The 22,685-nt window shown below is 42.5% G+C and overlaps 1 protein-coding gene across 1 annotated transcript in view; it reads left to right on the forward strand.

Moving 5' to 3' along the window:
• NT5DC3 (5'-nucleotidase domain containing 3) overlaps nt 1–22,685 on the forward strand; it is a 27,237-nt gene continuing 4,552 nt past the window's right edge. The window contains exons 1-13 of the mRNA XM_027449415.3: nt 1–294; nt 2,936–3,120; nt 9,558–9,632; nt 10,147–10,202; nt 13,774–13,864; nt 15,461–15,598; nt 17,027–17,087; nt 17,306–17,408; nt 17,550–17,651; nt 18,582–18,663; nt 19,029–19,115; nt 20,217–20,357; nt 20,716–20,780. Of these exons, the coding sequence (XP_027305216.2) occupies nt 120–294; nt 2,936–3,120; nt 9,558–9,632; nt 10,147–10,202; nt 13,774–13,864; nt 15,461–15,598; nt 17,027–17,087; nt 17,306–17,408; nt 17,550–17,651; nt 18,582–18,663; nt 19,029–19,115; nt 20,217–20,357; nt 20,716–20,780 (1,361 nt within the window). The 5' untranslated portion in view covers nt 1–119. The remainder of the gene's footprint in view (nt 295–2,935; nt 3,121–9,557; nt 9,633–10,146; nt 10,203–13,773; nt 13,865–15,460; nt 15,599–17,026; nt 17,088–17,305; nt 17,409–17,549; nt 17,652–18,581; nt 18,664–19,028; nt 19,116–20,216; nt 20,358–20,715; nt 20,781–22,685) is intronic.

Genomic DNA, 22,685 nt, shown 5'->3' on the forward strand with positions numbered 1-22,685 from the left:
AGGGGGCGGCCGCCGAGCGGGGCTCGCTGGCGGTCTGCAGGGCCCCGGGGCGGAGCCCGAGGAAGTGACTTCAGCCGGCGGCAGGGCTCGGCTGGGCACAGCACAGCTCGGCTCGGAGCATGGCAGCGGCGGCTCGGTCCCTGCTGGCGGCCCGGGCCCTGCCTGCGGTGGCGGCGGCGGCTGCGGGGGGGGCCGCTCCCTACTGCACCGTGGCCCGGCAGCAGCGGCGGCCGCCGCCCGACATGCGGAGCTACCTGTGGTCGCGATACAGGGAGGCCAAGCGGGTCACCAAGGGTGAGAGGGGACGCGGGGGACCCGCGGCTGGGAGAAGGGACCCCGCGGGGCCGGGCGGCGCTGGCGCTGTCCGCCCCGGGGGGGGGTTTCCACGCGTGGGGTGCGGCGCCTCGCTGCTGGGATTTTGGGGGTTTTCTTCGCCGTTTCACTCAGCGAGGAGAGAGCAGGTCCCCGTGAGGAGCCTGCTGGTGTCATCCAGCAATTTAGTTTCAATTTATTTTGCTTGGGCTTCCACTGAAACGCCCTGAAACGCTTGAAGCCGGTACCGCTGCGTGTGGCTGTACAGGGGCACTGGTTCTGGAGGCAGAGATGCAGCGAGGAAGCCCGGCTCTCCAGCAGAAAGCAAAGGCTGTGTGGAGATGTGTGAGTTACATGGAAACTCACTGGGACCTAAAACCCACTGCTCCTGTGAGCAAAAGCGGCTGCTGCTTGGCGGCTGTCTGATAGGCCATGGGAGCCACCATATGAAGGAGAAATGTTTTAGCTTGTTGCTTCTGCCCTTGTTCTGATGGGGAAGAGCATTGCCTTGCTTACATACCTGCTTGCATGCTGCCAGCAGGAAGAGGTAGGCTGTGCATCAGCAGCATCAAGCAGCAGCTCCTGTCCTGTGCTGGCAGTGCTCATCTGGATGCTGCTTTAGCCTTGTGTGTTTTGCCCTTTAAAAAAAGGAAACAAGCGAACAAAAGTGTATTGTATCATAACACAACCCAACCAGCGTGAGTCTTCATTGCACTGGGAGCAAACAACATTTGTAGACGTGAAAGAGGGGCAACGTTTCTCAAGTGGGATAGGATGCAGTGTGACAGGTGTCAGGCAGATGCTGTAGACTTTGGATGATGGAATAAGAGAAAGGAAGAGGAGAGAGAATGCCTTTTATTGTGAATCTTTTTTTTCTTTTCCTGTTTTTTGGAATTAACTTTTTTTCCGAACCACACCCAATAATACTTCAGAGCCGAGGTTAGAGCATAGGGTAATATTAGGAGAAAACGAGGCAGTCAGTGGGTGTGGGTTAGGGAAAGATGAGGCAAGAGCTTCTAGAATCATGCAGAATATTTTATTACCTCCTAAATTCCCAAGTGGCTTCAAGTATCTGACATTTCGTTTTATTATGATGTTAAGATGATAAACCTGTCCTGGTTTTTGACCCAGGGTTTATAGCCACTGGGGATGTAGGCTGCCGGACAGAACATCGAATAGCTGCAACGTGTTTATACTGTCCGTTTTCAGGCAGTTGCTAGTCCAGGTTTTTTATGTGAAATATCTTTGCTTGAAACATGTCAACTCAACAGGCTCCACAGCTGACATTTGAAAAAAATATTTATAATAACTGTGGAGCAGAAACGGGTGTTGTAACATGGCTTTGGAAGTTCATAGAACTAAGATTGTGACTTCAAGCTAATTACATGATTCATGGCCCCTCTTATAGAATAAAAGTACTTGCCTTAATAGTAGCATGGCAAATTCCATTTGATTAATTTTGTTATCTCAACTGAGCATAACATTCATCTGCTGCGTTATTGAAAGTGACTGGAGATGGTAGGAGGTAATGTTTTCGTTGCGGCTTATTTTGTTAAATCCCCCCAAACGATTGTTTATGAAATACAGAGCTTTTCATGTCAGCTAAAGCATGGCAAATTCCTGGGATCTTGTTCAGTGAAAGAGATGCTGGACTTTAAATGAAACTCGGAATTAAACCCTGTGAAATTGTCTGAAAAAATCAGGTGTGTCTGAAAGTTGAATGGTTTCAGATTACCGACTTATTGGGCATCTGTGTAAGTTCCTTAGAGTATTGTATCTGCCTGTCAGCTGTGCAGTGATCTAAGGCACTGCTTTCATAAAATAAATGTTTTCCTTTCTGTGAATTGGCCTGAGTTTTAAAATGCAGCGTTATTTTTCTAACAGATCGGGAGTATCTGCAGCTACCTGCCTTGTTGAGATGGTTTCCTCCCATGGTGGAGCATGTAGGGTGTCTGTCCTCAGAGCAGCAGGTGTTGAAATAAGCTCAAGTACCTCCTTCTAGACATACACATAGAAAGTAACTAAATGAGACATGTCCCCCTTTAAAATTGCCTTTCCAAGAAGAGATTTATGATGAGTGTGTCCTTTTTTTCCATTAGTAACAAAGGCTGGATTATAAAGATAGTATTCAGGAAGGAAAGGAAGAAGAACTTACTCATAGTTTATCCTTCAGCCTCCTGAAGTTGCTCTTCCAAGTTGTCTAAACAAGAAATAAAAACTGCCTTAATACTGACGTTGGTGTTGGTCCTGCAGTTACGCCTGTATGTAAATGGTCTTCGTTTCTCAGTATCCTTTTGATACTCCAAAGATAAGTAATAAAAATGTATTAATGGAGTTAACAAAAATTACATGTATTGATTCTGGAATTCCTTGTGAAGCATGATGCTGAAATGAACCTGAATGTTCAAGGAATGTATGCTTCAAATAAAAGCTGTGAGTCAATAGACTAATTAGGGACAGCGTTCTCAATAGCATCATATTGCTAAAGGTTAGCTGGCATATTAGTGTGAATCAGTTTGATAATTTCCATCTTCATTTAGCTATATTTAGAAATTGCTAATGTTTTTTACTTAAACTACAAGGTTGGTATAACTTTTTTTTTTTGTCTCTCCTCTGTTCCCAGAGTTAGTTCCTTCAATTATGAGTAACATGCTGAACCCGGATGCTATTTTTTCAAACAATGAAATGAGCCTGTCAGACATTGAAATCTATGGCTTTGATTACGACTACACCTTGGTCTTTTATTCTAAGCATCTGCACACGCTGATCTTCAACGCTGCTCGAGATCTTCTTATTAATGAACATCGGGTAAGTAGAAGTATTGCAACTACAATAAACTTATGGATATAAAGGGTCACTCCTAGCTGAGGGAGACATAACTTGTCATGCCTCAGTCCTAGCTTGGCTTCTTTGTAATACATTATGAGCAACAGCTACATATGAATCCCAGAAGTCCTGGTTTATTCTCAGCTACAGTTTTGAGCAGGGGAGAAGCTGGCAACAGTTAGGGAACAGGGTTTATGTTTGTTTATTTAATATAGTGGTGGCAATAGTTTTTTTTTTTTTTTTTTTTTTTTAACCAGATTCTCAATTCTAGCAGTCACCCTAATGATATAAGAAGCTTGAAAGCTGTTTTTACTGTTTTATGCATTGCTGTAAGTTTAGTGATTAATTTTCATGTGGAATATTTTAGCCCGACTCTTACGAAGTCTGCGATTGTGCTGTGTGTCTGTGAGGTGCTCTGTATGATTCCAGCCGTTCAGCTGAGTTACCTAAAGGGTAACTCAGAGGGTAAAGCGTGCAGTGACGCTGTAATCAGAGGCTGGATCCAAGAGAGATCCAAATAAGTGTTTAGCTCAGCAGTCCCCTAAGAGGGAGCATGGATTTGCTGCCTGACTGAGCAGCATGTTTGTACTGGTGACCAGTCAACATCCAGGCAGCTTGGAGCTGGTTTGGGGATGGCAGAAGTTACTGCATGTCAGTAATCAAGGAGGGAGATAGGTGATTTTAAAGGTTGTGGGAAAAGCAGAAGGTTTGCAGGGAAAAAGACTGAAGAAAGTGTGAACTGGAGAAAACAGAGGTTAATTGCAGTATAGGAAGTGCATGAAAATAAAATACATTAAAACATACAAGCAGTTTTGTTAATTAAACTAATCCATATTTTATGTAACCTAAATGTGAATGTGTGGTGTTATTCTACTTTCATGTTTTAATCCAAAGGTTAGGAGCTATATATAAACATCTATAAATATATCTGGAAGAACAAACAAAGCTTCGTGGGCTCTACAGGCATACACAACTTGATCCCCTAAAATTTTGGCACGCCTTGGTAGCAATTTCTGTAGAATGCATAAATGCGCTTTATAAAAGCTACTTGGTTCTTGCAGGAACCTTTAGAGTAGCAGTAGGAAGACAATAATTTAAACATGGCTCAGTCTTTAGCATTTGAATGAATGCCGATAGTAAGACCTTTACAGTTCTTTCACTACATCTCAAGAGATTCTTACTGAATGAAGCTACAATTGCTTTCTGAGACAGTTTGCTGAAACATATCATCTCTTCAAGTTTGAGGAGCATCAGATTTTGTCAATTACCAATTTCTGGAGCTGGTTAGTAGTTTTCTTGATGTTAATGTTAGCAAAAACCTTCTAGATAGCAGTGTCCATTATGATAGTTATGGTCAGCCTGAAAGATGACCAATTTTGGTCATGGTAGTTTAAGGTAATTGCAATTGCATCAGAAATTGCAAAATACCTTGTAAGAAGCAAGGAATTTTTGAATTTTTGAAGGGTGTCCAAGAGAAGAAACATCAATTTAATGCTAATCTCAGAGGTGGCAGCAGGTGTTGAAAGTAAACTCTTGCTCTTGGGTTTGTGTCTTTCCTAATGTATGGGTCTTATGCCACCTTGTCTGGATTGCTGTATGAGTATATTTTGCCCTACCAAGAATGCTGGTGGGGGCTAAGCAAACAGTGCAAATTTTATCCTTATTTTGTTTGGCTTGGAAGGAAGCTTTGATTTGTGTGCCAGGATAGGCTCAATCTTCTTCTCATATGTACTGGCATGCATGCAAAAAGACAGCTTACCATCAGAATAAATTAAAATAGGAAGATCATGTATGCAGGAATTTGAAAAAGTCAAAAATAATTTTTCCTGTTCATACCTGGTTTAGCCACCTTGAGCATGTGCAGTACATTGTAGACTTGAACACCTTCTGGATCCTCCCCTGACCTTTTCCTGTGTTCCCTGTCCAAATCTACACATCTTCCCAAACTGTCTTTAGGCTTGCAGTTCTGTTGTTCAAATCAGGAGCCTCACCCACGTTCTTTGGAACCAACAGTAGGGACGGCAGTTGGCAGCAGGTCCATTTTATTTAAATACGTATGCCTGTGCTTGGTACAAGCGTGATCTGCAGCAGCTGCAGAGAAAGTCCTTTTCAGCCTAGAAACAAACTTTGTGGAAACTTTAGGATTTCTTTATTTTATGAGTAGCTAGAGCTTCTATTGTGAGGCTGCCTAATATACCTACCCTCTCCCCCCAGGCTTGTAAGGTAGCCATGTACCTATGGAGACTTGCAGAAAAGGGGGAGGATATGCCTGAGGTGCATCAAGTTCTAAGACTGATGCAGATAGTTAATCAAAGAAGTGGACTAGATGATCTTTCAGGGTCCCTTCCAATCCCTAATATTCTGTGATTCCGAGTCTCTGAGAATGGCAGCTTTCCCAGAGCAATTCCTCCATCTCAGACCGTCCGTTGCAGACATCCCCAAACCAAATTGAGGTGCAGGCAGGGGGAGAGGGCTGCATTCAGCCCCCCCTGCTGACCGATGCAGGAATAAGTGCAGGCAGAGGCTTTGCAGGGTGGAAAAGTCAACTTAATACTGGGGTAATTGTGGCTGCCACCACCAGCCCGTCCCCAGGTGAGGCCCTGCTCAGGCCTGGGGCCTGGCCTGGCAGCCTGCGTGGTCACCGGACCCCGGTTCCTCCAGCTGGACCCTTGGCAGCCAGAGCATGTCCCTGACGTTGTCATCCTCTGGGGACCGTGGCAGTCCGCGCCCATCCTGCCCCGAGTGCCATGAAAAGCTTCGCTGAAGTTGTCGTTCCATGGAGGAGCTGCGCTCCCTGCACCTGGGCGAGATGCTGCGGGACCGATAACTGGAGGGGCTCCTCTGCTGCTGCTGCCACCCCAGCCCCACATTGCGCCACAATCTTCTGTGGGGCCGGCAGGACGAGGTGTCGTGCTGGGCGGGCGGTACCATGCGCACGATGGCCGCGATGGGCCCACGGCACATTGGGCAGTTGAGTCTTTTGGCAGCCCAGACGTGGATGCACTCCAGGCAGAAGGAGTGCCTGCAGGGGTCGACGTGAGCCGGGTCGGATATCTGGCCCAGGCAGATGGGGCACGTCTTGTCCCCGGGGGCCTCCTCCAGCAGTTCCTGCTGGGGCCGGTTCATGCTGCCTGCAGCCACCCCAGCATGGAGATGGTCGTCCCCTGTGATCTTCTGCCTGGTGCCAGGCGCTTCTCAGCAGCCTGCGGTCCTCAGCACCTCCCTTGGTGGTCACTGACGGGACCTTGATGCCTCCTCTTGTGTCGCTGGCTGGACCTCGACGTGTCACGTGCCATCAGCAGGACCACTACAGATAGAACCAGGAAGAAAATATTCTACCAGCAAATGTACATTAGCTTGCTAGGTTCAACCAAGGTGTCTACAGTACTGTAGCAGTAAATATTCTTAGTATGGACTACAAACATTGCTATTAGAATGGCAAATATGCTGGTGATAGGTTATGCTACAGAAGAACACACTTAGGACAGATGAGGTACATATACGCATATATATTTGATAACATTACCGAAGGACTTCGATGGATGTGTGCAACAAAAAGGGCTTCGTGTGTGCTTTCTGCAACACCTCTGCCTCTCGCCTTCCAGCAATGGGGCCTTGAGCTCTCGAGTACCAACAGTCGGACTGAACTCAGGGGCAACGCTCAGGGCACTTCTGGCCAGCTAAATTTTGTGAGGCCGTAGGGTGACAGTGACTCCGGTGGCATCGCAAGGGTCTCAGGGTGCCCCTGATGGCAGCGCTGACAGAGGTCACCTGCCTGTGGTGAGGAAGTGCTGAGGTGAGATGGCTGCTCCACGCTGACAGGAGCAATGTCTGCCAGGCTGGGGTCCAGGCCAGGAGGTCGGCCTGTGGCCTGGGAGCTGCCCCTGGGAGCCAGGGATGTCCTGGCATTATCCCCCACATACCCAGCGCTGTTAATAAAGAATACCCGCTTGCTACTTCTCCAAAATGAGTCTTGGAAAGTTACTTTGCGTTTTGCGTTCCCCCATTGATAAGGGCACAACATGAAGCTGAGGACCAACTGGTCACCTGGGAAGGTGGAAATTGGCCAGAGACAGTGGGAACGTGCAGGAGAAATCTAGGGTTGTTTAGAGAAAATCAGGAATCATGCTGTGGAGGGGCTGCGCTCCCTGCGCCTGGGTGAGACACTGCAGGACCGGTAGCTGAAGGGGCTCCTCTGTCGCTGCACAACAGCCCCAACAGCGCTACGGGCTGGGAGCTGGGTGGCTCCCAGGGAAGTGATTGTCCCCCTCAGCTCGGCTCTGGTGAGGCCGCACCTTGAGTGCTGTGTTCAGCTTTGGGCCCCTTGCTACCAGAAGGTCATTGAAGCCCTGGAGTGTGTCCAAAGCTGGTGAGGGGTGTGGAGAACAAGTCTTATGAGGAACGGCTGAGGGAGCTGAAGTAGTTTAGCCTGGAGGAGGCTCAGGCGTGACCTTATTGCTCTCTATAGGTACCTTAAAGGAGGCTGTTGTGATGTGGGGATTGCTTTATTCTCCCATGTGCCCAGTGATAGGATGAGGGGTAATGGGCTAAAGTTGTGCCAGGGGTGGTTTAGGTTGGATATTAGGAGAAACTTCTTTACTGAAAGGGTTGTTAGGCATTGGAACGGGCTGCCCAGGGAAGTGGTTGAGTCACCATCCCTGGAGGTCTTTAAAAGACGTTTAGATGTAGAGCTTAGGGATATGGTTTTTACTTCATAGCTATAAAGCAGGATCCTTAATCATTTATCTTTTATCCTTATATTTTAAAGCAAACAAAAAGCTCAGCACCCTTCCTGCTCCTCCCAACAACAAAACCTTCAAAAATACCCAAACCACACAAGCAAAAAAAAAAAAGAAAACTGTATAAACTCTTTTGCATCAAAAATGAGTGTATGTGTAAGTGTTCCTCTTGGCTACTGATGATAATTGTTTTTCTGTTTGTCTTCGTGCTGTAGAGAAGGAAGAGAGAGGGAAACTGTGTTGTTCTCCAAAACAGATGAGTACTGCTTATTTTTATCAGTACATGATTTTCTGGGATGGCAAGGGTGTATCTACAGTTCAGCAACCCCCAGGAAGTAATATACTTGGGTCACTGTAATGCTCCTCTGAAGTGACTCACCAGAGTGACTCACCTGGATGGGGCTTAATGCCCTGCTCGCTTTCAGGATCTGATCCTTGCGAGGTACCTTGGGAGGTACTATCTCTGCAGATGAAAGTCTGATCTTACGTGTAGATGCGTTGTTCAGGTATATTTGTTTTAGGATGTAACATGATGAATAATACATGAAGAAAATGATTTTAAGTCTCGGATGGGTTTTACTTTCATAATGAGCTGCTGGCTGGATGCAAAGTGTCTACGAGTTTGGCATTTCTTGCTGATCAGCAGCTGTATGTCTGGCAGCTGTTATGTGAAACACATGTTATGTGAAATTCTTGGAGTTTGCAATCACCAACTTTGCCTTTTTGAAGGCAAAGTTGGTGATTAAATTTAGTTTCAACTTTCAATTTATACGATTTTCAACTTTCAACTTATCAGCCATTCTATTTGCATTCCCAAAGGCCAACTAGGGTGAGACGTGCCAGTCTCCCTGCTTGTCTTTGGAAGCTGTGGCAAACATGGCCTGTTCCTCTCATACTAGTCCCCAGCTTTGAACTGCAGGCTGTGGGAGTCTCTGCCCTTTTTAGGAGAGCCTGGCTTCTACAGGCAGTGTCAGCTTTTGTGAATGCTCTTCTTCCATCCTCCCCATCTGTGTGCTTGCGATAGTCTGGGGGCCTGTATTTCAAATTAAGGGTCTAAGATAGGAGTATCATCCATACTGAGGGACTCAAAACAGACAGCTGTGCTTCTTTTCATTCTGGAGAATGCCAGAAAGGTGTCTTCCCCCCCTCACCCTCCTCCCTTCTATTAATATTGGTGATAATTGGTTGATCTTCTGGTAGGAGTGAGCAGGAAACTCCAGGTATCTCTGTAAATCAGGCCATGTACTTGGGTTTTGAGCTAAAAGGTTGAGTTGGAAACCCTTGTATAAGTTGGTTTCAGGGGAAGACTTCACAGTACAAGGGAATACAGCTTTTAAATTCTTAATTTAGTTTCAGTGTTGCATATATTAAAATAACATGATGAACAGAAGGCTAATGTTCAAAGGTGATAAAAACTGATTACCTTGATGTTTAGCTTCAGGTACTGTGCTTGACTTGGGTTGGAAACATTGTCCCTGGAGAAATCTCTGAGAAATGTTTGACTTGCCTTGCACTGTATGTATATTCCTGCAAATCTGACCAACCTATCAACAAGTATTTTATGATTGGCAAGAATGAGAAGCACAGAAAACATAGGCTGTTCAAATTCCACAGAAACAATTTTTAGATCTTGTTTTTAAATTAATAAGCTTAAACCAACCTGTTACCCTCTTTTCTTAGTATCCTGCAGAAATAAGAAAATACGATTATGATCCGAATTTTGCAATAAGAGGACTTCATTACGATGTACATCGGGTACGTATAAGTATCTTTTTTTTTTTTTTAGGTTATGTTGTGCTGAAAACCTAGACAAAGAGAATAAATGAGTCTTAATTTTTCCAGTCTCTCACTCTGATGTGTAAGGATTTTGTTTCATGTTTTTCTTTCATTGTGAGCTTGAGTATTTTTTTAATAGCTCTCATGTATGAACTATTTTGAATATTTCATTATGTGGGGAGTGGGGAGAAAAGACAATTGAGAGTGCAACAGAATAAACCTCAAGCAGTCTGCTTTTATTAGAAAAGATACTTCTTCATGTCTAAGTTCAGATCATTGGGTGTTTCCTTGGTGATTTTGCAAGCCCTAGGTAAAAACCATTGATAAAGTATTTTGGAAGCTGTAAGGGCAGTTGAAGTGAAGGTGCTCAGTCATTCTAGAACCAGAAAGGTTATATATAAAATGCTGCTTTTTTTTTTTTTTAAATATAGTTTTGTGTCAAATAATTTATCTTTTTTTTTTTTAATTGTTATTTTTATTTTTCCTCTGTAAGGCGTTATTAATGAAGATTGATGCTTTTCATTATATTCAGCTAGGAACAGTTTACAGGTAGGTAAACTTATTCCCTATAATAATAAAGTATACTCTTGTTTTTAAATCTTCTACTTGCATTTATTTGTGTACATCTTGGTTCATATCAGGAGCAGTTCTCTTAAAAGCAGGGCTTGACTGAATATTGCAGTCTTGCTGGAAGGGGGTTTCTTTGCTCCTCTGTGTGTATGCACAGACGTGCATACATGTTTACTGGCTGGTACAGTACAGCTTATTTCCCCAGTCCAGAGCTGGGTAAGTTGGCAAGCTGTTTGGTCACATAGTGCTGACTCACTTTGTTTCCGGCTGTTAAATTGTGCTGAAAGACATCTAAAAATACACTGATGACTTCTCCACTGGTGCTTTCTATGCAAATAGTTGTCACAGAGTGCTTGTTAGCATGACTTGAGTGTGGTTGCAGATACACTTGAGAGGTTTTGCTGTATTTGCACAGAGCTTTTAAGTTTGGAAACGTCGTTCTGCAAGAGCCATGTGCAGGTGATCTTACATATGAGAGTCTTTAGTATGGCTTAGTTTGTGGTAATGACACACTATGTGATTGATACGAACACCACACTCAATGTCATACTTTAAAATAAACAAATCCAAGCACTTAATTTCACTCCACAAAAAGCTTTCCTTAGGTGACAAATGACAATGCAACCTTGAGGTAATTTACTCTGGGAGTTGGTATGTAAGCATATGGTAGCACGAAATAACAATAGTGTGCTCATTATGTCATTGTTTGCAAACTGGGCGGATAGGTACATGATTCAGTCAGAAAGAAGCAATGATGTCATGGTCCAGCATTAGGATGATATTAACAGTGTAGCGGCTGTCTGGATCTGCCAAAACAATGCGAGTTCTGTTTGTATCATCATCGGACTTGTAGTGAAACTATATACCATTTACTTGTGTCTTATACATGCTGATGTAGAATAATTACTGTATATTTCAACTGTCAAAATGGTTGCTGTGTTTTTTTTTTTTTTTCTAAGCAACCATTTATACAGGGTTAGGAAGGAACCATATGACTCAGTCTGAAAGTCAGTGGTTGTAGATTCATTTAAAGAGGCTGTCACTTCAGAAGGTTTTGAAAGGGCCATTAAAATAAAATATAAATGTCAATTTCTAGTGAGGATAACTAGAAAATAAGCATAACTCTCCATGGTGATATTAAAAAAAATAAATTACTTTTTTTGAAAATAAAAGTCAGTCGGTGAGTCTAAAGCTTCAACTGCTGTGCTAGCAATTCACTGAGTTGGCAGATTTTCAAGACAGGATGTACTTGAGAGTAAGGAAGAAAATAATACATTGTGTGTATAATATTTATATCAAATGATCTAAATATAAATTTTTAAGGGGCAGGTAGGGTCAGTACTGAAATTTGGAAAAATGCTAGATTGCCAGATTAAAGGGTAGGTGATGTAATCAAATATGTATTTATCTGTAGAGGTATGTAGTAGAAATATTAAGGTTGGTATGAATGAGGTACGAATGGAAACAAATTAATCTAAGGGCACCAGAAGGAACATTGATGGAAGGGGCGAAAGGCTGGCATGCATTGGTGGTACCTGGTTCATTGGTCATCAAGATATCCATACGTTTACCTGCTGTTCTCCCGTATGGGGTTGAGGGGAACAAAAAAGAGACCAAAGGCCTTGAGAGAAAACTTCAGGAGGAGAGATGGTATGGCTGAAGCTGTAGAATGACCCAGATGAGAAGACAAGTGGGTGGTGAGTCCGTCAGCAGTGTTGCCTTATAATTCAGAGTGGGACAGGATGAAGAGGGAGAAGACAGCTGCTGCTGTCAACTCCTAGCACAGAAGGCACATCCAGAGCTAGCACATGGGCACCAATGAAGAAGACACCAAAGAGATTTTGTGATTAGCTGAAGAGCTAGTGTCGCTTGTCTTCCACACCCAAAGCAATCCTGGACAGACTGCTTGCCCATATACGTTCTCCTAGTTTTGTGTAAAATAAGTGTACAGCCTCATTTGCACTGAGAGATTTTAAGCAATTCTGGCACCATTCTGACAAGGCAAGTTTCCAAGAACAGCAGTGGAAGCACTACTTTAGATGAACTGTGGTGTTTTTGGTGCCATGCTGTGAGTGGAATAGGATAAACTTAGTACTTATACAGCTGGACTGCCAACTGTGTCATGACTACGGGTCTTCTGACAGAACTGATCTGCAGCTTTGCCTACACAGCCGTCTCTCTCTGGATTTCACAGATGTTTATTGTCCTCTGTCTGGATTTATGTTTAAATAGATCCAGATCTGTAGCAGTCAGCATTCAAGTACCCTTTGGCATAGCTGTCCACAGACTAGAACGCGAGTCAGTCCTTGGTTGTGATGGTGTTACTTGGTAGACATTTCACATTTTTGTTGCATTTCTTTCTCTTTCCTGCTGTGGAGTGGATGACAGGAATAATTTTTTTCATTTTGTAACAGAGTTACCTGCTCTAGTCCTGTCCTGTGCGGTACTAACTTGAAGGCTGGAGTGCTCCCAGCAGTAGCACAGAGCCATGTGCAAGTCAATGTAGCATTGAGGAGCACACTAAAGGAGGTAGTTTTCATGAGCCTCTGCTGCCACAGCAGCTTGGTGGCAGCTCATATATCATGCCATTCCACTGCAAGGCTGATACAAACTGGTTGCTGAAAGCACCAGGCTTACTCACTCATTTATTTATTTTTAATGTCTTACGACATTTTGGGTGTGATCAAGAAATGGAGGCTCTGAAATCAACTGTCTTGCATGCAGGGCTGCAAAAGCATTTGAGGAGAAAAGGAGCACATGATCTAGCTTTTGTTTGTGTTCTTCAATCTTAAGCAAAACCTCTCTGCCCTTCCCCTCCACTTCTGTGTCCTCTGGTGAGGATTATTGCATGTCTGCAGTGTTCAGCTGGGTCAATACAGGATGCTTCCTACTGTCAATATTTAAAAACAACAAAAACAAAACAAAAACACTGTAAAGCCCTTCCTAGTGTAGCAGTTGATAAAGAGACTGTGGTGACAGATGATGTCTCTCTTTCTGTCCCATTTGTTGTTATATTGCTGTATTTTCATTATTTGTCAACAACCCTTCAGGTAGTCTTAAATTTTGGGAAGCTGAACTGTTGATAGAGCTTAAACTCTTATTGAGTTAGAGGTTGTGTATGTGTTTGTTTCCCTTCAATCTTCAAGGGCATGCTGCAGAATAATCTGGTTTAAACTATCACATCATCAGTGCTTTACGAAACAAAGGCAGACTGAGGAATTACTTTGTGTTCAGAAACTGGAAGCTCTAGCTGCTTCCAAACCCTTGAGGCAGACTTTCAATGGAGACTAATTAGCTTTTTTTTTTTTTCTTAAGAAAGTGAAAGGGACTTAAGTTTGGAATGTGTTCCGCCTGCGTCAGCGTGTTAAAATGTTACTTGTTCTGTAAGGAGAGATGCTGTTTTAACCTAGACCAGTGTGTTCTTATGTCATTACTAGTATTACAGTAAGCTCCAGATTTAAGTGTAAATCTGTTAGAGTTTCATTCAGTAATTGCTTGAAAATTTCAGTGTGACTTTTACTTTTGAACTGAAGCTTATGTTGTTTTCCAGAGGCCTCAGCGTTGTCCCAGATGAAGAAGTCATTGCAATGTATGATGGCTCCCATGTCCCCTTGGAACAAATGAGTGACTTCTATGGAAAGGTAAAAATGCCAACTGCTATTTAAATTTTTTTTTTTTTTTTTGGGGGGGGTGGGGTGGGGTGGAGGAAGTGGGAGACTTTTGTTCTTGTCCCTACTAACAGTTGTTTTCCTCAGTGCCTGATTAACTTGTGGTACTGGACAAGAAGTTTGCCCTCTGAAGTGACAAACACCCCTTTCTTTCTCCCACTTGCTGTACTTTGTTCTTTCATTGTTCCCTTTCCCAGCCATACATGCAGAAGTAGAACACAGAAAAATCAAGTGACTTGCTCAGTTGCCCAGCAAATCTGATAAAGGCTGCGAAGTGAACCATATCTGGTGCCTTACCTTGGGTACATACTTCTTCCTGGTGGTCTAATGGCTTTCCTGCTGTAGCAGCATGTAAACATATGGAGGCTTCTCTTGCATATGAGCTAGTACAGTGACAGTAAGAGAACTGGGCAAAAAATAAAGGTTTCTTCCACTTTTCCAAAAAATATATGCTTTTTAGCCAAAACCAAATTAATTAGAGCTCCTTTACTTCTGCGTATTCATTCCTTGCTGTCAGGAAAGACATGAAGGAATTTTCTTTGTGCTGTGGGGCACTTTGTTTTACTACACTTGTTCCTTGTTTTAAGGAACTGAATTTAGGATTACCAACTTAGGTCTCTGGAACAGCTGCAGCAATTTGGAATATCAGCCTGGTGTTCCTCATCAGGTGTTTTGGTCTCCACAGGTGCATTGATCTTGGAAAGGACATGGACAGGACAAGAGCCCATGGGCACAACACAAGTGGTTTTTCTTTTTTCAATTTCAATTTTGGGGGTGACTGAGCACTGGCACAAGTTGCCTGTAGAGGTATTGGAGTTTCCACTCTTGGAGATACTGAAAAGCTGACTGGACATGGTCCAGTCAACCAGCTCTAGGTGGCCCTGCTTGACCAGGGACATTGGACCGGTTGGCCTCCAGACGTCCCTTCCAACCTCAACCATTCTGTGGTCTTGACCAGTGTGCTGTCTTGAGGAAAGCTGTCTGGCTGTTTTACTTGAAGTATTTGTTCCTGTATAATGAGGTTTTCTACTTACATGAAAATTAACTATAGTTTCAGCTTTTGCAGAGTGGGCATCTATTCTTCTGTTCTTGCATTAGTAATTGTAGATTCTTACAGCTTTTTACTATCTCTTTACAAGGAGGCAAATTGTTTTGCAGTCCTAGTTAGTATTCTACTTCATTCAAAAAACACCACCAGGCTTCCTGCCCCCCTCACCCCTCGTCAACAATCAGTGCTTCTTACTTGTAGATTTGTAGACATTCAGTGAAGAGGTCTTTAGGTGTTTTTCCTGACTTAGCTGAGCACTGTCTTTTATGTGTTTATAAATTAAAATATTGGTCTTAAAGCAGTGGTTATTCATTATTAATTTTTAAAATGAAGGCAATGCTTTTGTTGGAGTTGCTTTATTGGAATTCTGTTAATTCAGCAAGAATCCTAAAAAAGAGTGGTGGCAAAAGCTGAGTATTTCCAACTAATCTGAAGTGTTTGTATTAAATGAACGAAAGTTCTTATTTGAGAAAGGTTTGACCGTTTTCTTTTATTTTTTTTTTCTTCCCACCCATATGTAGAGCTCACAAGGGAACACAATGAAGCAATTCATGGATATATTTTCCCTGCCAGAGATGACACTGCTTTCTTGTGTAAATGAATATTTTCTGAAAAACAACATAGACTATGAGCCTGTTCATCTGTACAAAGATGTCAAGGTATTAACTTTGAAGACTTAGGTAAACCTATACATTTGTGTATTTTACCTGTGAGCACTTTGAAGACTCAACCTCCTGTGGTAGCTCCAGACATCAACTTTAGGTTTTGTATAGAGTAATTATTGCCATAAAACCATAAAAAACATAAGTAAATTGATGGTAGACCTCATGAATAAACTGAATATTTTAACGATTTGTTTTAAATCTATTATTTTATGGCAGTTGTTCTTTCTTCAGGTTTGTGGGGGGGTAGGTGTAAAGTAAAGAAGCTCTCATATGGGAATAAAGCTTCTTTAGCTTGCTATCGAAGGTCTGCTTTTCTTGCTAGCAGGAATTGTTAGAGTCTGTAGGGAATTCCATAGAGCTTTCAGTTGTACTGCCTCTGTATTTCTACTAGTATAAGATTGTTTTTTGCCTCTTGCTTTTTGTCTCTTTTGCCTGTTTGCTTATGTTCCTACTTCAAAAAAAGTCTACTAGTAATGACTGGAGTAATTTGACTCTCCCGGTTCCGCAGGATGTATCCTCCAGAGGAGTTAAAGTTGTGTTATGGTTACTTAAGAACAGAAGAGGTCACTCTCATGTTGATGGTGTTTGTATAAACTTTCCACCCAAAATCTTTCCATGGCCCCTTTTTTTGAGATGTATTAAACCAGTGTAGTTAAGTGCATGCGATGGGCCTGAATATTGAACTCACTCACCCATGTAGATCAGATAGGCTTTAAGAAACTTTTGACCTCCTGCTAAGTTTCCCTTGTGCCTGTAGCTACGTAGTCAGAAGGCTAGTGTTTTTAGCTTTTGCTGAAAGGTTTCTAAAAACATCCATACATTTAACTGCTCAGTTTTGCCAACATTTTTGAAGCCCCATAAGTGGAATTTCCAGAAGAATTTATAGCATTTATACCCTTAAACCTTGTGTGGCAGTATCGGTATCCTAAACTGAGAGCTGTCAAATGCCCTCAGAGTGTCTATGGCTCCTTTGCTTAAGGATTTAGCTTCATTTTTCTGTTTTTTAATAACCAGGGCATTTGGGAGGAGCGATAGTGTAAAATCTGACTTCTGTCTCTCCCACCCCCCCGTGCCCAAGGAAAGGAATGTGTTCTGCTCCAAAGGTCATTAGAAACCTGTGATGACTCGGCTTCTGCAGTGAGATTTCACCCAACTTTACCCTTTTGAGCTCTCTTTCACAGTTGTTACAGCTCCTGATTTGTACTTCCTCAAAGTATGAAGTTATCTTCTTGGAGAACAAGCTCACTCTTTGTCTAGTGGCAGTGCACACATAATGGTTATTGCATGGCATTTCTGTGAAGTTGAAAATGTAATTAAGAGAAAGCAATTGTTCTAAAAGCAAATTACTGATACACAGTGAGCATGATTTTTATATTTGAAAAGATCTCTCAGTTCTTCAGTGCTCTGTTGCTTTCCTGACAGGATTCAATCAGGGATGTCCACATCAAAGGAATAATGTATAGAGCAATTGAAGCAGATATTGGTAAGTACTAGTGAGATCATCTGTCAAAGCTTTGTGTAATGATCTTTCTGGCTTCCTTATTTAATATCACTAATTCTAAATTTTAAAGCTTGGAAGAGGTATTTTCACTTACATAGGTTTCCTCTGTTAAGTATAACATCTGAATCCTTGGTTGAACACAGAAAAAAATTCTATTGAAAAACTTTAAATTAATATTATATTTTCATCAATCCTCACAGAGAAATACATCTGCTATGCTGAACAAACTCGTGCAGTGTTAGCAAAGCTGGCTGATCATGGCAAGAAGATGTTTCTTATCACAAACAGTCCCAGCAGTTTTGTGTAAGTGAACAGTTGTTTGTTGTTCAACTATACATGTATAAAGGATGGGGAGGATGAGGTGGTTGAATGTAATTCACTATATTATGCAGATAATAGCATTTCTGTTAGGCTTTGGTGTTAATAACCCTTTGTCCTTTTTAGGGACAAAGGCATGAAGTTCATAGTCGGCAAGGACTGGAGGGATCTCTTTGATGTGGTCATTGTACAAGCTGATAAGCCCAACTTTTTCAATGATAAGCGAAGGTGAGTAGTCAGTAAAGACCAATTCAAGCAGCTTATTCCATATAAGGCTATAGAGCATGTTAATGAAATATTTTGATTTGGGTGCAATGTAAAATTAAATTGTAATGACCTTAAATAGGATTTAATTAAATACAAAATGCAGAAACACCCAGTTCTGAAGGCCAAATATTACCATTTCTTACCTGAGAAAGTTGCAATAGTTAATACAGGCCTATGGCACTGAGTTAGGGTCACAGAGGTTGTTTTAATTACCTTTTTTAACATCCCTTATTGGAAACCTTTTTCATTGCTTGTAGTTTTGTTTAGTCACATGTAGTATTAAAGGGCAGACTGGCTGACAGGCTTCAGTATTTGGACTACTTGTTAAGTAAATACTTTTGCAATGTATATGTGCTACTTTTGCGCTTGAAAAATACCTCTTCCTTTATGTGTACTTAGGACTTTGAAAGTGAGATTAAAGTGGGAATTTTTTCCTCTTTGCTTCATTTTCAATTTAATTTCAAAAAATCCTTTGCTGTCCTTTCAGCCCCCAGTCCTGTGCCTCCTCCTTCAGTTGTTCGGTTGTACAAAGTGAGGTATTGGGCAAGATTTTGAATATTTGTTTTATTCGTTTTTGGGATCACTCCTTCTTAATGGCAGACCATTGTCACTGTTTTTTGCCTTCTGTCTGTGGAGGCTGATTCCCTGCCATAGTTTTTAATGGTTGTTCTCAAACTCTGTTATAGTTTGTATCAGTATACTGCCTAGATAGATTGCATTTATCTGGCTAAAGCTGAAGTTTTGGAGTTTTACTTTTTCTTTCTCAAAAAACATTTAGATGCTATAAGGCACATTTTCCTTTAGAAAGATGAATATTTTCACTTTTTTCACTTTTGAAATATTCTGTCACTTTTTACAGCATTGTAACAATTGTGTGTAATTCTGTTCTAGACCGTTTCGGAAGGTGAATGAAAGGGGAGTGTTGCTTTGGGACAAAATTCACAAATTGCAGAAAGGCCAGATTTACAAACAGGTACCCTTTAAATAACTTTCAACACTTTCAGTTCAGATTTAATACGTAGTTCCTACAGTCTTATGCTTTTTTAGCTATCATAAAGGCTTCTGAAAACAAGATTTTTTTTTTTTAAGAGTTCTTTTAATTTCTGTAGCTCAAATTAATTGTTGGTATTGTATGTCTACAGTTTACTTGCCTCTTAAAGTGGCAAGTGAAAAGTTACAGTAGTACTGAAATTACACAAGGCACTTGTGATTTGTAATATATAAAATGAGAGCAAGATTCTTGATAGAAAAATATATTTAGCTGTGTACTAAATACCTTTTTCCAGCCTGTGATTGTGCAAGCTGCATACTGTTACAATGTACGTGTCATTTCTGCAGGGTAACTTATATGAATTTCTGAAGCTTACTGGCTGGAGGGGCTCTAAGGTTCTCTACTTCGGTGATCACATCTATAGTGACTTGGCAGTAAGTAGTTTGCTTTCATGAAACGAAATAAAAGATGAGACTTTTTGTTGGATTCCCTCTCTTCCACAGTTATTCAGTATAATGCTCTTCCGTTTGAGATTTCTGAATATAGCAAAATTCCATTGACAGTTGCTTTTCTTGCACTGAAGACAATTGGTGCCATAAAAGGCTGACCCTGTTTTCCACCTGACTTGTAGCATATAACTTGTTTACACCCTGAGCCCAGGGATGTGAGTTTGCATTCCTGATCCAGACACCGATTGTGTCAGATGTAGCAGAAAGTAAACACGGATATCCAAACATACAGGATGTAGCTGATTTGGATGACATTTGCTACTAAGTGTAATAAGAGCTGAATGAACTTCTGTTTTGAATGGCAGGAGGCAATCTTTCTGTCACTACTAGTAAACTGACTTTCTTCCTGAGATCTTGCTGGGGTTTGCAGCCCCCCTCTCCGGGTGTTTTCATATTACCTTACAAGCAAATGTGTTGTTCACTCTTACTTCAGAATAAGTTACCATCACTTAACTCTTCTGTAATTCCTTGTGTATTAATTCCTTTACAAGACCGATTGTCAGCCATGCTGCTGTATTGTGGTTCAGCAGCAGATGTTAATATTTTTGCCTAGCATGCTTTTAAAAAGAAAAGTAAGTGTGGGTGCTACGTAGGGCCAAGTGAAGAAGGAGGCAGCTCTACTCTTCTCTTGCCCAATGGAGGAAAGAACACAGGTAGCAGCTGCCTCATCTTGTCCTTGTCAGGAGAAGCTTGAATAGCTGGAGGTCCTGATAAGGCCTTCTGTCAGCTGTGAGTTTAAGGGTTGACACCACAAACGCAACACATTTCCTCCATATGCTTCTGACAGCAGCAAAGATCTTATCTATAATATCTTCCTCTTGGAAGATGTGGTATTTGGAGCTTACTTTAAAATCTGTTGCATGTTGGCACAATTAAGTCCCACTGTTTAATATGTTTGCTTATGCAGAAGAAGCAATTTAAATTAGTACACTTTGGGAGTAAAGAATGGTCAAATTATTCAATTCCTTTAAGTAGTTCTTTTTAAGACTAATACTTGCATTCTTTTTCATACTTTCTGGTAAATAGGATTTGACCCTGAAGCATGGCTGGCGCACTGGTGCAATTATTCCAGAGTTACGATCAGAGATTAAAATCATGAACACAGAGAAGTACATTCAAACCATGACCTGGCTACAAACTCTGACAGGATTACTGGAACACATGCAGGTTTGTTCCGCGTATGTGTAATCAGTTCTGTATAGCTGAAGGGATCTGGCTAAGTCTTTAAATGCTGAACATTGATGTTGCAAGTGGGTTCCGTCTCACTGAAGTCCCCAGTTTAACTGCAAATAAATAAATGCTTTAATTATTTGCAATTATTATTTTTCTTAAAATTTTGACCCCTTCTTCCACTGGTCATGCTTTGTTGATTCCCGCTTTCAGTTGGTTAAGGTATGTGAGTGATTGTTGTATAATGATCTCTGTAGCATTCCTCATCTCCTGTTAGCTGATAAGACTTTATTAATGGAAAGGTTCGTTTATGAAGGCATCCTTAATTATCTGTTATCTACATTTTATGTTTCAGGTTCACCGTGATCCTGATTCACAAATGATTTTAGAAGAGTGGAAGAAGGAAAGAAAGGAAATGAGGTAAGAAATGGAAGTTGAGCTATTTGCAATATTCTTCATGGTAGCCAAGTGTTCAGTATGACATCTTTCACAGATTTCTCCAGAATTTCTCTCCATTCTTGATTTATATTCCCTGGTAACTACTGACTTTCTAGAATATTGCTTTACATAGCAAATTTTACCTGTTTCTTCTTCAGCTTTTCTCCCCTCTGACCTTTGTGCACATGAGCCCCTCTTCCTCTTAGAATAGATAGTAGTTTTATGCATGAAAGAGTAATGTCAGGTCATAGAATATCCGGAGTTGGAAGGGACCCACAAGGATCATTGAGTCCAACTCCTAGCACCACACAGGTCTACCCAAAAATTCAGTCCATATGACTAAGCGCACAGTCCAAACCCTTCTTAAACTTCGACAGGCTCAGTGCAGTGACTACTTCCCTGGGGTGCCTGTTCCACTGTATGACAACCCTCTTGGTGAAGAACTTCTTCCTGATGTCTTACCTGAACCTCCCCTGCTGCAGCTTGACACCATTCCCTTGGGTCCTATCACTGGTGTCTAAGGAGAATGGATCGGCGCCTTCCCCTCCACTCCCCCTCGTGAGGGAGCTGTAGACAGCGATGAGGTCTCCCCTCAGCCTTCTCTTTTCCAGGATGAACAGGCCAAGTGATCACAGCCGCTCCTCATACGTCTTCCCCTCTAGTCCCTTTACCATCTTTGTAGCCCTCCTCTGGACATTCTCCAACAGTTTCATGTCCTTTTTGTACTATGATGCCCAGAACTGCACACAGTACTCGAGGTGAGGCCACACCAGCGCAGAGCACAGTGGGACAATCCCTTCCCTTGACCAACCAGCGACGCTGTGCTTGATGCACCCCTGGGGTACGGTTGGCCCTCCTGGCTGCCAGGGCACACTGCTGGCTCAAATTCAGTTTGCTATCAACCAGAACCCCCACCCACATCCCTCTCTGTGGGGCTGCTCTCCAGTGTCTCCTCGCCCAGCCTGTATGTATAGCCAGTGTTGCCCCATCCCAGGTGCAGGATCTGGCACTTGCTCTTGTTAAACTTCATGTGGCTGGTGATTGCCCAGCTCTAAAACTCAACTGCTTCGTGGTCACTATGACCAAGACAGCTGCCAATTACCACGTGCCCCACAAGACCTTCTCTGTTCTGCAGCAACAGATCTAGGAGGACACCTTTCCTAGTTGGATCCCTTATCTGGATCCCTGCACCAAGAAGTTATCATTGAGGTACTTTAGGAACCTCCTGGACCTGCTCGTGTCAGCCATGTGGTAATCCCATTTGATGTCTGGCAAGTTGAAATCCCCCATAAGGATAAGGGGATTTGATCTCGAGGTATCTCTTAGTTCCTCGAAGAATAATTCATTGGCGTTGTCATCCTGTCCAGGTGGTCTGTAATAGACTCCCACAACAACATCCCCTTTATTTGTTTGTCCCTTAATCCTTACCTAGAGGCTGTAAACTTTGCCATCACCAATTTCAAGTTTCACCCAGTCCAGCCCCTTCTTCATGTACATTGCCACCCCCCACCTCGCTCACCCTGCCTGTCCTTCCTGAAGAGCCTGTAACCATCTGTTGCGACACCCAGCCACAGGACTCATCCCACCAAGTTTCACTTATGCCGATGATGTCGTAGGTGTAGGACTGGGCCAAGACTTCTAGCTCATCCATTTTATCCCTAATACTGTGTGCCTTTGTGTAGAAGCACTTCAAATGCTCCTCACTGCACGCAGCACCTTGTGGAGCAGACCAAAGGACCTCACTAGCACACAGTTCCTCTGATTCTAGCGTGCCATCCATTAGCTTATTACGGGCAGGCCTGGTTTTATCCCTTTCCCCCTTCAACTCCAGTTTAAAGTCCTATCTATCAGCCCTGCTAACTCCTGAGCAAAAATACTTTTCCCAGT

Source organism: Anas platyrhynchos, chromosome 1 (assembly GCF_047663525.1).
Source record: "Anas platyrhynchos isolate ZD024472 breed Pekin duck chromosome 1, IASCAAS_PekinDuck_T2T, whole genome shotgun sequence".
Lineage (NCBI taxonomy): Eukaryota > Metazoa > Chordata > Aves > Anseriformes > Anatidae > Anas > Anas platyrhynchos.